Below are 14,143 nucleotides of genomic sequence, written 5' to 3'. Positions count from 1 at the left end.
TGACCTCAGCAGAACTAAGCAGAGCATGACAGTATGGTCCAACCTAACATCTCTCTCCTTGTTATACAAACATTATCAGACTTTTAGTTCAGAAAGTGCTGCAAATGTCAGATAAGGCAGCAGCAGGAAAATCTTTGGGTTTTGGAAAATCATTGCTTTATCATAGTCTCATTTAGATATTCATATAGCATGTCGGCATCTGCATAATGCAAAGTTGAGAAGTTTAACTAAATTTTTAAATGGCAAACTATCGTTTAAGTAAAAAGGCTCAGTGTAGGCTGATGGTTTCCATACTGAAAACATTAAACAACATATTAAGAAATGTCATTAGTGTCTCAGAGACTTGGACAGTTGTAACTATCACATTGCAGGCAGGATAGCAGGTATAGACCTGGGTTTCAATCCTGGGTTCAAAATTTATTTCATGACCTTGAGAAAGTCATTCTGTTTGTTTTTTTTTTTTTTTTGATACATTTATTCTTTATTATAATTTTTTAAACAGAATGAAGTGTTTATGGAAAAAGTGACAGGAACCAGTATGAAATAAAAGGGGAAAATCATTATTGTAATAGTAACAAATCTCTTTCTACTCTGATACTTTTGAAATGAGTTATCAGAAATATTATTCATAAAGATACATAACAGAAATGAAAATTATCTTGGAAAATATGGCTAAGAGGGAGCATTCATCTCCTCATGTTTATTGTTCGCCTTTTTTTTTTATTTTTATTTTTTTTTATATTTTATTTTATTTTTTTTTTTTTTTATTTTTTTTAATTTAGTCATTCTGTTTTTATGGGACTCAATTTACTTATCTGGAAAGTGGGGATGATGATATTAACTCTTTAGAAAAACCCAACAGAAATGTGAGAACTGAAACATTTAAAATATAAAATGAGCTTAGCATAACATCTTGCACATGGAGAGTGGTAAAAGGACCTTTTATCAAGCTAAAATCTTCTTGAAATTTTAAGATTTTAAGCTTTAATATTTTTATATCTTTCGTAAAAATATCTATTTTCTAAGAAGGTAAATGATATTTGTTCTCCATCAGACAATGACTAGCCTTAAGAGCATTGCTACATTTACTAAGAATTAAGATAGTGGGCTCTAGAAAGATAATGGGGGAGCACCTGACAGGCTCAGTTGATAAAGCAACCAACTCTTGATCTCAAGGTTGAGTTTGAGTCCACAGTGGATACAGAGATTACTTTAAAAAGAGAGAGAGAATGGCACTTGGGTGGCTCAGCTGGTTAAGTGTCCAACTCTTGATTTCAGCTCAGGTCATGATCTTGGGGTTGTGGGATCGAGCCCCGCATGGAGCTCTGTGCTCAGCACGGAGTCTGCCTGGGATTCTTTTTCCCTCTGCCCCTCCCCCTTCTCACGCATTCTCTCTCAAATAATAAACCTTTAAAAAAGGAGGGGGGTAGGATAATAGGAATAAGTGTTACCAGGCTCATCAACTCTACAAATGAATTAATCCAGGACTCATTTGGGTATTCTGTGCTGTTCAGTATTCTTTTTTTTTTTATTGCTAATCATCCTAATTAGTAACTTTTCTCATTTTCTGAATCTACCTATCTTTCTTTTCCTCTCAGTACGGAGAATAAAGACCACTGAGATTGAGCTTCCTACTTACTTAAAAAAATAATAACGTCAAAAAGTGAGTGTCCAAACAAAAACTGAAAGAATTTGCAAATACCAAACCAGCTCTACAGGAAATATTGAAAGGGGTCCTCTAAGCAAAGAGAGACCCTAAAAGTAGTAGATCAGAAAGAAACAGAGACAATATACAATAACAGTCACCTTACAGGCAATACAATGGCACTAAATTCATATCTCTCAACACTTACCCTGAATGTTAATGGGCTAAATGCCCCAATCAAAAGACACAGGGCATCAGAATGGATAAAAAAACAAAACCCATCTATATGTTGCCTACAAGAAACTCATCTTAAACCCGAAGACACCTCCAGGTTTAAAGTGAGGGGGTGGAAAAGAATTTACCATGCTAATGGACATCAGAAGAAAGCAGGAGTGGCAATCCTTATATCAGATCAATTCGATTTCAAGCCAAAGACTATAATAAGAGATGAGGAAGGACACTATATCATACTCAAAGGAACTGTCCAACAAGAAGATCTAACAATTTTAAATATCTATGCCCCTAACGTGGGAGCAGCCAACTATATAAACCAATTAATAACAAAATCAAAGAAACACATCGACAAGAATACAATAATAGTAGGGGATTTTAACACTCCCCTCACTGAAATGGACAGATCATCCAAGCAAAAGATCAACAAGGAAATCAAGGCCTTAAATGACACACTGGACCAGATGGACATCACAGATATATTCAGAACATTTCATCCCAAAGCAACAGAATACACATTCTTCTCTAGTGCACATGGAACATTCTCCAGAATAGATCACATCCTTGGTCCTAAATCAAGTCTCAACCGGTATCAAAAGATTGGGATCATTCCCTGCATATTTTCAGACCACAATGCTCTAAAGCTAGAACTCAATCACAAGAGGAAATTTGGAAAGAACCCAAATACATGGAGACTAAACAGCATCCTTCTAAAGAATGAATGGGTCAACCAGGAAATTAAAGAAGAATTGAAAAAATTTATGGAAACAAATGATAATGAAAACACAACGGTTCAGAATCTGTGGGACACAACAAAGGCAGTCCTGAGAGGAAAATATATAGCGGTACAAGCCTTTCTCAAGAAACAAGAAAGGTCTCAGGTACACAACCTAACCCTACACCTAAAGGAGCTGGAGAAAGAACAAGAAAGAAACCCTAAACCCAGCAGGAGAAGAGAAATCATAAAGATCAGAGCAGAAATCAATGAAATAGAAACCAAAAAAACCAATAGAACAAATCAACGAAACTAGGAGCTGGTTCTTTGAAAGAATTAATAAGATTGATAAACCCCTGGCCAGACTTATCAAAAAGAAAAGAGAAAGGACCCAAATAAATAAAATCATAAATGAAAGAGGAGAGATCACAACAAACACCAAAGAAATACAGACAATTATAAGAACATACTATGAGCAACTCTACGCCAACAAATTTGACAATCTGGAAGAAATGGATGCATTCCTAGAGACATATAAACTACCACAACTGAACCAGGAAGAAATAGAAAGCCTGAACAGACCCATAACCAGTAAGGAGATTGAAACAGTCATCAAAAATCTCCAAACAAACAAAAGCCCAGGGCCAGACGGCTTCCCGGGGGAATTCTACCAAACATTTAAAGAAGAACTAATTCCTATTCTCCTGAAACTGTTCCAAAAAATAGAAATAGAAGGAAAACTTCCAAACTCATTTTATGAGGCCAGCATCACCTTGATCCCAAAACCAGACAAGGATCCCAACAAAAAAGAGAACTACAGACCAATATCCTTGATGAACACAGATGCAAAAATTCTCGCCAAAATACTAGCCAATAGGATTCAACAGTACATTAAAAGGATTATTCACCACGACCAAGTGGGATTTATTCCAGGGCTGCAAGGTTGGTTCAACATCCGCAAATCAATCAATGTGATATAACACATTAATAAAAGAAAGAACAAGAACCATATGATACTCTCCATAGATGCTAAAAAAGCATTTGACAAAGTACAGCATCCCTTCCTGATCAAAACTCTTCAAAGTGTAGGGATAGACAGCACATACCTCAATATTATCAAAGCCATCTATGAGAAACCCACCGCAAATATCATTCTCAATGGAGAAAAACTGAAAGCTTTTCCACTAAGGTCAGGAACACAGCAGGGATGGCCGTTATCACCACTGCTATTCAACATAGTACTAGAAGTCCTAGCCTCAGCAATCAGACAACAAAAGGAAATTAAAGGCATCCAAATCGGCAAAGAAGAAGTCAAACTATCACTCTTCGCAGATGATATGATACTATATGTGGAAAACCCAAAAGACTCCACTCCAAAACTGCTAGAACTTGTACAGGAATTCAGTAAAGTGTCAGGATATAAAATCAATGCACAGAAATCAGTTGCATTTCTTTACACTAACAACAAGACAGAAGAAAGAGAAATTAAGGAGTCCATCCCATTTACAATTGCACCCAAAACTATAAGATACCTAGGAATAAACCTAACCAAAGAGACTAAGAATCTATACTCAGAAAACTATAAAGTACTCATGAAAGAAATTGAGGAAGACACAAAGAAATGGAAAAATGTTCCATGCTCCTGGATTGGAAGAATAAATATTGTGAAAATGTCTATGCTACCTAAAGCAATCTACACATTTAATGCAATTCCTATCAAAGTACCATCCATTTTTTTCAAAGAAATGGAACAAATAATCCTAAAATTTATATGGAACCAGAAAAGACCTCGAATAGCCAAAGGAATATTGAAAAAGAAAGCCAAAGTTGGTGGCATCACAATTCCGGACTTCAAGCTCTATTACAAAGCTGTCATCATCAAGACAGCATGGTACTGGCACAAAAACAGACACATAGATCAATGGAACAGAATAGAGAGCCCGGAAATGGACCCTCAACTCTATGGTCAACTCATCTTCGACAAAGCAGGAAAGAATGTCCAATGGAAAACAGACAGCCTCTTCAATAAATGGTGTTGGGAAAATTGGACAGCCACATGCAGAAAAATGAAATTGGATCATTTCCTTACACCACACACGAAAATAGACTCAAAATGGATGAAGGATCTCAATGTGAGAAAGGAATCCATCAAAATCCTCGAGGAGAACACAGGCAGCAACCTCTTCGACGTCAGCCGCAGCAACATCTTCCTAGGAACATCCCCAAAGGCAAGGGAAGCAAGGGCAAAAATGAACTTTTGGGATTTTATCAAGATCAAAAGCTTTTGCACAGCAAAGGAAACAGTTAAAAAAACCAAAAGACAACCGACTGAATGGGAGAAGATATTTGCAAATGACATATCAGATAAAGGGCTAGTGTCCAAAATCTATAAAGAACTTAGCAAACTCAACACCCAAAGAACAAATAATCCAATCAAGAAATGGGCAGAGGACATGAACAGACATTTCTGCAAAGAATACATCCAGATGGCCAACAGACACATGAAAAAGTGCTCCATATCACTCGGCATCAGGGAAATACAAATCAAAACCACCATGAGATATCATCTCACACCAGTCAGAATGGCTAAAATTAACAAGTCAGGAAATGACAGATGCTGGCGAGGATGCGGAGAAAGGGGAACCCTCCTACACTGTTGGTGGGAATGCAAGCTGGTGCAACCACTCTGGAAAACAGCATGGAGGTTCCTCAAAATGTTGAAAATAGAACTACCCTATGACCCAGCAATTGCACTGCTGGGTATTTACCCTAAAGATACAAACGTAGTGATCCGAAGGGGCACGTGCACCCGAATGTTTATAGCAGCAATGTCTACAATAGCCAAACTATGGAAAGAACCTAGATGTCCATCTACAGACGAATGGATAAAGAAGATGTGGTATATATACACAATGGAATACTATGCAGCCATCAAAAGAAATGAAATCTTGCCATTTGCGACGACATGGATGGAACTAGAGGGTATCATGCTTAGCGAAATAAGTCAATCGGAGAAAGACAACTATCATATGATCTCCCTGATATGAGGGAGAGGAGATGCAACATGGGGGGTTGAGGGGGTAGGAGAAGAGTAAATGAAATAAGATGGGATTGGGAGGGAGACAAACCATAAGTGACTCTTAATCTCACAAAACAAACTGAGGGTTGATGGGGGGAGGGGGTTGGGAGAGGGGGGTGGGGTTATGGATATTGGGGAGGGTATGTGCTATGGTGAGTGCTGTGAAGTGTGTAAACCTGGCGATTCGCAGACTTGTACCCCTGGGGACAAAAATATATGTTTATAAAGCTGTAAAAAAAAAAAAAAAAAAAAAAGAAAGGATGAATACCCAACTTTTGTAGCAACATGGACGGGACTGGAAGAGATTATGCTGAGTGAAATAAGTCAAGCAGAGAGAGTCAATTTTCATATGGTTTCACTTATTTGTGGAGCATAACAAATAGCATGGAGGAGAAGGGGAGATGGAGAGGAGAAGGGAGTTGAGGGAAATTGGAAGGGGAGGTGAACCATGAGAGACTATGGACTCTGAAAAACGATCTGAGAATTTTGAAGGGGTGGGGGGTGGGAGGTTGGGGGCACCAGGTGGTGGGTATTGTAGAGGGCACGGATTGCATGGAGCACTGGGTGTGGTGCAAAAATAATGAATACTGTTATGCTGAAAAAAAAATAAAAAAATTTAAAAAAAAAAAAAGTGAGTGTCCACACTCAGCTTGTAACAGAGCAAATGGATAAATGGAGTAATCATGCTACAGCCTATTATTATATGAATGTGCACCAGGAAAAGTTGGTTAAGTAAGGCAGAGGAACTTAAGAATTAGGACCTAGGGCCTCCATGATCATCTGGCATCCACTCGATGTTGTACCTATGGTTAGAAATGTACATGACTGGAACACCAGGGATTTTCCAGATTCTTCACTTAAGATCCCAGTCAACTGTGGCCATAATGTTTGTGAGTTACTCTCTGTACTAAGCAGTCACCTGCATAGGTTCCTTTTTGTGTGGATGGTAACCATGCAAATCTTGGATCCCTGGCGATATTTAGAGTCACATGATAGTGTGGCCCCAATTTCTCAATTTCGGCCATTATGCAGTTATTCAAGGGATACAACACTGAGTATACTAAGTCGAGCTTGGCTTTAATGGGAAAGTTGATAAAGTTAGTATCAACCAGTATGTGGTCTGGTGGGCCCAGCTACATGTTATATTGGAAGAATAAGCAGGAAGGATGTTGGGAGACCTCTCTTTCCTTGTGCACTAGGATCTTTCTTTTCTTTCTTTTTTAATCTATTCCTCTCTTTAAGTCTCTCCTCTCTGAGACTAAGTATTCACTTCATGGTCACAACCTTTGCCGTCTGTTTCCCCATGTTCACATTGCACCTGTTTCTTCCGGGACCACCTACTTACTCCCTCTTAAAAAGCCTGTATCTTGAAGCTTTCTGGAGGGCATTAGATAATTCAACTATTCAGCATCCTGTGCCAAACTAATCGATTTACCATCATTCCCCAATACTTCTCCATTACCTTGGCTAACTAGAACTGTGTATAGGTATCAAGAACTTTAATATATTATTTTTTTTACTAAGAATGGCAATTCTAGAGAAAAAGAATCATAAACGTGTTGCTGATTTATTGAAATAACTTAAATAACAAGGAATACATAATTACATAAATAATGATACAGACATGGACTATTCTGCAGCCTTTAAAAATAATGTTATAAGCTATTAAAAATAATGTTGTAAAAGAATATTTACTGAAATATAAAAATCTTTACGTGAAGAAGTGGGCTACAAAACAGCATGGATAATATATCATTTTCGTGAAGAAACTAATGCATGGAAAAACTACTAGGACATATATAAAAACACGATCATCATAGTTATCTTTGAACTGTCAAATTAGTTTTTTTCTTTGTACTCCTTTGGTGTTTTCCCAAAATTTCTGTGTTACGCTTGTATTAATTTTGCAAATAGAAGAAAGCAAAATGGATGCTGACTTAATGAGAGAAAGGAAGAGGGAAGGTGCCAGAACCCCAGGGAATATCTACATTTAAGGTGTTTGAATGAGGAAGAGGAACTGACATCTTAGACTTGTACATTTTAAGAACTGGTTTTTCTTTCTGCTAGTTCTTGCTAGCTGCCTGTTAGTATTATATACTTAACTTACCCTTAAGCATCGAGCTTAAAATAATGGGAAAAGTCACACATTTTTTTTTTTTGTAAAACAAAACATACCCACAAATTAGTATTTTTTTTCTTTTTTTTTAATTTTTATTTATTTGACAGAGTGAGAGATCACAAGTAGGCAGAGAGGCAGGCAGAGAGAGGGGGCAGGGAAGCAGGCTCCCCGCTGAGCAGAGACCCCCATGCTCGATCCCAGGACTCTGAGATCATGACCCGAGCCGAAGGCAGAGGCTTAACCCACTGAGCCACCCAGGCGCCCCCAAACTAGTATTTCTTTTAGTTCTAGGAATCCCATGAACAGATGCTGGGCATACACATAACACAATCTCTAAAGTCCTAAAGAGGTCTTTTATTTTAATACAGTGTAGGTAAGAAATCCTCCTGGGTAGAGAGGTACTTCTGGAAATTGTATTAATTCTTTCAGGTTAAAGTAGTATCATTTGTAAATATTTCTATAGAAACACTGTTTCTGTAGCATTGAAAGAACCCATCCCATCCCATTGTGGAGAGTTTTGGAGTAACACAAGGAATGATCGAGCTAATCCATCTCACAATTTTGGCTCCTGCTCTAAAAGCAGAGTTATCATATAAAACATCTCATACAGCAGCCTCAAAATATGACTCATACTCACAGAAACTAACAAACAGCCAAAATAAAATAGGTCTCCATGAAAGTAAAACGAAACAAAATAAAAATAAAAACTGCATTTACGTACACTAAATGCACTTACATAAAAAATAAATAAGAGTAAGATACAGATATACCATTTGTTAAAGAATGACATGTATCAGGCAACAGAGAATTAGGCAAACTGGAAAATCTGATGTGTTCTTGTCATGTAAATTAAGGAAATTATAGAGAAAATAGAATCTATGGGTTTAAGAATGTATTGTGAAGAGCCTTTATTTCTAGATTTTCTCTACAACCCTTTCACAGAACAGCTCAGATGAATAAATACTTTGAGAAGCACCTGCTTTGAAACAAGACTTTCCCACTGGCCACGTTAATAATGAACAATCACGCAGGGGTCAAGATGACTTTTTAAGACTTGATTGCAGGTATTTCTTATATAATTGAACTTCCATGGCTGTAGAAATGTACCGACTTTGAAATCTGGGCTTCGAGGATCCTGAAGTTAAAATCCAAAGCACTGTTTGCAACCAAAAGGAACTAGGAAATACTCGAAAAATGGGCATCGACCAGCTAGCTTAACTGCAGCCAGAAATACTATCACCATGAAAAGTCAGCCCCCAGGGACCATTAGCTCCTGACGGGCAGGTCTGTGTATTTGTGTTTCGATCACTGCTGTGCCCCAGCATCTAGAACAGTGCCTCCCACATAGTAGACACTCAGCATTTTAAGCAACGAATGAATCAAAGAGACCACTCCTGGTGTACATCAGGAGTCAATCCAAATTCATTTCATGTATCAATACCGCATAATCTCCCACCAACTGCGGAAGCTGCTACTGAATGACTAACATGTTAGGAAGCTAAATGTACTATAACCGTATATGTCTGAGTAAAATGAGTGATAAAAAATGATGGTTTTTACTCCTGAGGAGCCAGGACCCAAGTATTTGTGAAATCGTTATGCCTATTACTGAAGAAAACATGACATCATTATGAAGACATAATGTTTCCGGTATTTCCGTCTTCTTACAGCCCTCCCCAAGGTACCGGGACTGCTTCCTTCTGACACTGGGGCATCATGTAAGGTACTCGTGCCAGCATCTGCCTGGCAGCGCTCACAGATGGAAGACATTCATCCCCTGTTTGGTGTCCCACCTTGTCCATCCAGCTTCCAATACAACGGTGCTGAGCTAGAAGAGTCAGCAGCTGCCCTTCCAAGAGCTAGTGCATCACTCCCAGAGCAAAAAAGGAGCCAGTTCACACTTCGGAGGCCTGCGTCAGTGCCAGAGTATCCATGTTGCCTCAGGGTTTCAGACTCCCCAGTGATCTTTCGCCCCACAGATACCAAGGCAGAGATGGATCTAAAAGCTGCAGAAAAATAGGTGGGTTCTCACACCCCATGGCGGCCCCACGCAACATAGTAAATGGTGTTTGTCCACACTGTGGATTAACTGCTTTGAAGAGTCAAAATGCAGAAGACAGCTACATTCAACATTTAAGGTTTTCTTGATAATAAAGCACTAAAAAAAATGTGAATAAGTCATACTTTTATTTTTCAGAAGCAAAAATGACAAGGGGCAACTTGCCTTTGGAAAAGGCATTAAAGAGTATCGGGGTAATAAGCTATCTATCTCATAGAGACAGTAGCCTAAGACTCAATTATCACACAGCTCTCAAAGAAAGTCCAATTAAATAAAATGCTTCTAAGTTAAAACAACCAAAAAAAATATATCAACAACAAAAAGTTATATAGAATCCATAAAGTGGTATACGAAGAAGAAAAAGGAAAATCTGGAAATCCACATACTGAGGGTGCTCTACTGAAATCAAAGAAGCCCAAATCCCTAAAACAGAAAAAAGAAATACGTTAAAACACAGTATTTTAAGAGTCAAATGAGGTTATTGTAGATGAACATTTTAACGCTTCATTTACTCATAGGACATTTTTTTCTTTCTCTTTGGGCACTTCTATATATACTATAGGAGATCATGTGAATGACAGTGCAGAGATCTGCCTTCTCAATGAGCCCCTCAAGTTTTAAATATCAAATCTGAGTCTGGAATCCCAATTAAAAGTTTATATAATAGACTACAGAGAATGAAACTGCTTTCCAAATTGCATTTGCTTAATTTTTCCACATTATGGTTTAAAAACAATCTGTATACTTTTGAAAGAGACACAACAATTTACAGTATGAAAATAGGGCTATGTGAAACTGTACACACTTTCTCATAAAGTTGGACTAACAACTTCCAAAATGAAGATGCTTATGACAGAGTTGGTGGGAAAATGAGGTGGGGTGGATGGTGCAAAACCACGAGGGGAAGGCACCAGAAAACCTGGAAACCACCAGTGGAAGGCACTGAAAACTCAGCTTTGTACTGAGTAGTTATATCTTAATCTCAACTTACGCAGGTCTCAATTTATTCCCTGGTAAGAAGAGGCAGATGGATCTCCAAGCTTCATTTAAATCCAAAGACTCTGAGAGTTTATAAGAAAGGATCTGAAAAACTTTTTGGACAATCAGTTGGATAAATTCCTCAGATTCTGACAGGGTCTGTCACTGTTCAACTCTCACAAAAATAACTATAAAGTAGATACCATAATTTTACTGTGAGAAAAGAAAAACAATCTACCTTTGTGGCAAAACTATACTTCATACCCTATTGATACACTACAACATAGAAAATAAATGTCTGTTCCTTTCCTGGTCTCTCGAAGCACTTCCTGAGACAGAATCACCTGAAAACCCTTAGGACTATGACTATGGCCAAAACATCTAGCCTGTCTTAGGGTGCCTGAATGGCTCAGTCAGTTGGGGGTCTGGCTCTTGGTCTCAGCTCAGATCATTATCTCATGAGTCGTGGGATTTAGCCCTTTGGCAGGCTTCATACTTGGTGGGGAGTCTACCTGAGGATTCTGTCCCTCTGCTACTCACCCCGCTTGCACTGGTCTCCTCTCTCTCTCTCTCTAAATAAATCTTAAAAAAAAAAAAAAAGCCTGTCTTTCTCTCTGCCTTCTCTGAGAGCTGCTAGATGGTTCAAAGTGAAATATCACCTAACAAGTACCCTGTACCCTACATGTCATACAGGAATTCTCGACTGCAGAGAAGATTGTGCTAGGGAATCATTTTCCTAATAAGTCTATCAAAATCCTGAGAAAAATCTAGCATTATTGGAAGATTATTAGAATAGACTAATGCACAGCCCTGGAAATAAAAACCTTATAGTAGCAGAGTCCTAGAGAACCAGAGAGTTGAACCAGGAAGACTGATGATATCTCTGACTTATTCAAGTGTATTACCTATTTAAAGCTGTGACCAGTTAATAATTCTCATAGGCAGGGCCTAACTTTAGGTTAGAGTAAATACTCAAGAGCAGTTCAGGGCTGGGACACCTGGGTTGCTCAGTCGGTTAAGTGTTTGCCTTTGGCTCAGGTCATGATCCCAGAGTCCTGGGATCGAGTTCTGAATTGGGCTCCCTACTCAGGGGGGGGGCCTGTTTCTCCCTCTGCCTGCTCTGCCTGTTGCTCTCTCTGACCAAAAAAAGAAAAGGAAAAAAAAAAAAAAGATTAGTTCAAGGTTAAGACTCAATCAACCTTCAGGTTTAGGGAAAAAGAGAAGGAAGAGGTTTAAGGATCATACTGACCCCAGAAAAACAGGAGAGCAGCAAAGACATGTTGTACTGAACTCTCTCTACAACACATACCTTCCTCATAACCATCATGTAATACTATGAAATATCTTTTTGCATTGGGTGCTAACTTTTTGTTGTGAACTCTGTCTTCCAACCACAATCTCTGCAAAGAAAGACTGAATCAGGACCTGCAGGAGCAATGAGGGTACCTAAAAATGCTTCACAAAAGATTAGAGATGTTTCAGGCAAATGGAGACCTGTGTTTCTAGATAAGCAAAATGAGAGGTTTATAACATTAGATAACTTCCTTAAATTTCCTGTGGCTCTCACATTTTCATAATTTTATACAGATAATATACCATAATAAAGATTATTCATGCATATGACTTACTGTTTCTTTTTTAAAATATTTAGGGGTACAGCTGTGTTTTTCTAAATGTCTCATTAGTAATACTCAGTCTTATAAGTCTGGTTCCATAATAATCTATAATGTAGCTACTTCCATCTGAAGGTCCAACGATCTAGAAGAGAAAATTTTCAAAATTACCATTTTACAAAAGACATTTTCACAATACCGCGTGTTTACTCTGCTAGGTTGCTACTAAGTTACTTCAATAGCACCAAAATACAAGTTAAACGAACTCAAGTAAAAAAAGCAACTTAGGGGCTCATGCAGCTGAGAAGGATATTGGGGAGGATCACTGGATTAAAAGAGCCACAGGAACCAAAGCCTTAAGGACTGAAATTCCATGCCCCCTGAGGCCCTTGGTCTGGCCTCTGGGCCTTTTAGCTCTTCTGCCTTCATTCTGCAGAGAGGCACTCCCACTTGCTTGCCAACAGCTCCAGAGTCACATCTACAAAGCTCAGCAGCTCACTGTAGAAAGAAAGTATAATCTTCTTCCTCAGTGTTTGTATACCAATTCCGGGGAAGGACTAATTTTGGGTTTTATGCCTACTGTTGGACAAATTACTACAGCCAAGGGAATAGGATTAATGTGATTGGCTATGCCAGTCCCTGTGGGAGGTGAGACAGTGTGACTGACCATCCTTCCAGAATCACAAGGAATGGAAGAGATAGAAAAAAACAATACAGGCTCATTACAGCCATCGTGTCCCCTTAATCACACTTCTGAAAATCCAGTTAACATGATCTCCACAAATTAAGGTAGCAATCTTCAAACTGTAGCCTAAGAGGCACACAAAGATTTACTAAGGTGTATGTGAACCCAGATGGTTTTAAGGAAATCAACTTTGAGATCCTTAATTCCCATCAATACTCTTTGTAAAAGTGATCCCCCTGATACCAAGTTATGGTGGAGGCATCATGCTAGTTCCTCTTCCCACTTCCCTCTCCCTGTGGTCCTTTCTCCAGGAGAACCTTGATGACAGTAAACCACACCTGCCATCAAACCAGGTATTATGATGGCACATCGCCTCTGATGTGCCAAACCAAGAGATAATCAGGAAATCTCCCTTCAATCATTTTTTAAGATTTAATTTATTTATTTGAGAGTGAGAGAAAGCATAAGCAGGGGGCGTGGCAGAGGGTAGGGAGAAGAAGCAGGCTCCCAGCTGAGCAGGGAGCCCAACACGGGATTTGATCCCAGGACCCTAGGATCATGACCTGAGCCAAAGGCAGCAGTTTAATGGACTGAACCACCCGGGCACCTCAGGAAATCTCCTTTAATCAAGACTCCAAAAATATGCTCGCTCTGCCTTGTCTTTTTTTTTTTTTTTTTTAAGATTTATTTATTTATTTGACAGACAGATCACAAGTAGGCAGAGAGGCAGGCAAAGAGAGAGAGGAGGAAGCAAGGCTCCCCACTGAGCAGAGAGCCCGATGCGGGGCTCGATCCCAGGACCCTGGGATCATGACCTGAGCTGAAGGCAGAGGCTTTAACCCACTGAGCCACCCAGGTGCCCCTGCTCTGCCTTGTCTTGTTCAAAAGATGCATTCCCAGTTACATTTTACTTTTTTTGCTTAAAAATAATTTGCTAAATAATTTTTTTAATACGTAATATGCTTATGCTGTTTTGATCAATTGTGTATCAACAATTATAATGACAATCCAGTAATCAC

The 14,143-nt window shown here is 38.8% G+C and overlaps 1 protein-coding gene and 1 pseudogene across 2 annotated transcripts in view; both read right to left on the bottom strand.

Annotated features, from left to right (window-relative positions):
- Positions 1 to 6,312: 6,312 nt before the first annotated feature.
- On the bottom strand, positions 6,313 to 6,975 carry LOC125098016 (rRNA-processing protein FCF1 homolog; annotated as a pseudogene).
- A 2,982-nt stretch (positions 6,976 to 9,957) lies between these two features.
- Positions 9,958 to 14,143, bottom strand: part of TM2D1 (TM2 domain containing 1) — a 47,819-nt gene continuing 43,633 nt past the window's right edge. For both annotated transcript variants that reach the window (XM_047726344.1, XM_047726345.1), the window contains exons 6-7: positions 12,455 to 12,584; positions 9,958 to 10,271 (exon numbers count right to left, since the gene is read on the bottom strand). In XM_047726344.1, coding sequence (XP_047582300.1) covers positions 12,474 to 12,584 — 111 coding nt within the window. In that variant the 3' untranslated portion in view covers positions 9,958 to 10,271; positions 12,455 to 12,473. The remainder of the gene's footprint in view (positions 10,272 to 12,454; positions 12,585 to 14,143) is intronic.

This window comes from Lutra lutra, chromosome 4, assembly GCF_902655055.1.
Source record: "Lutra lutra chromosome 4, mLutLut1.2, whole genome shotgun sequence".
NCBI lineage: Eukaryota > Metazoa > Chordata > Mammalia > Carnivora > Mustelidae > Lutra > Lutra lutra.
This window is presented reverse-complemented; position numbering and strand designations above follow the sequence as displayed.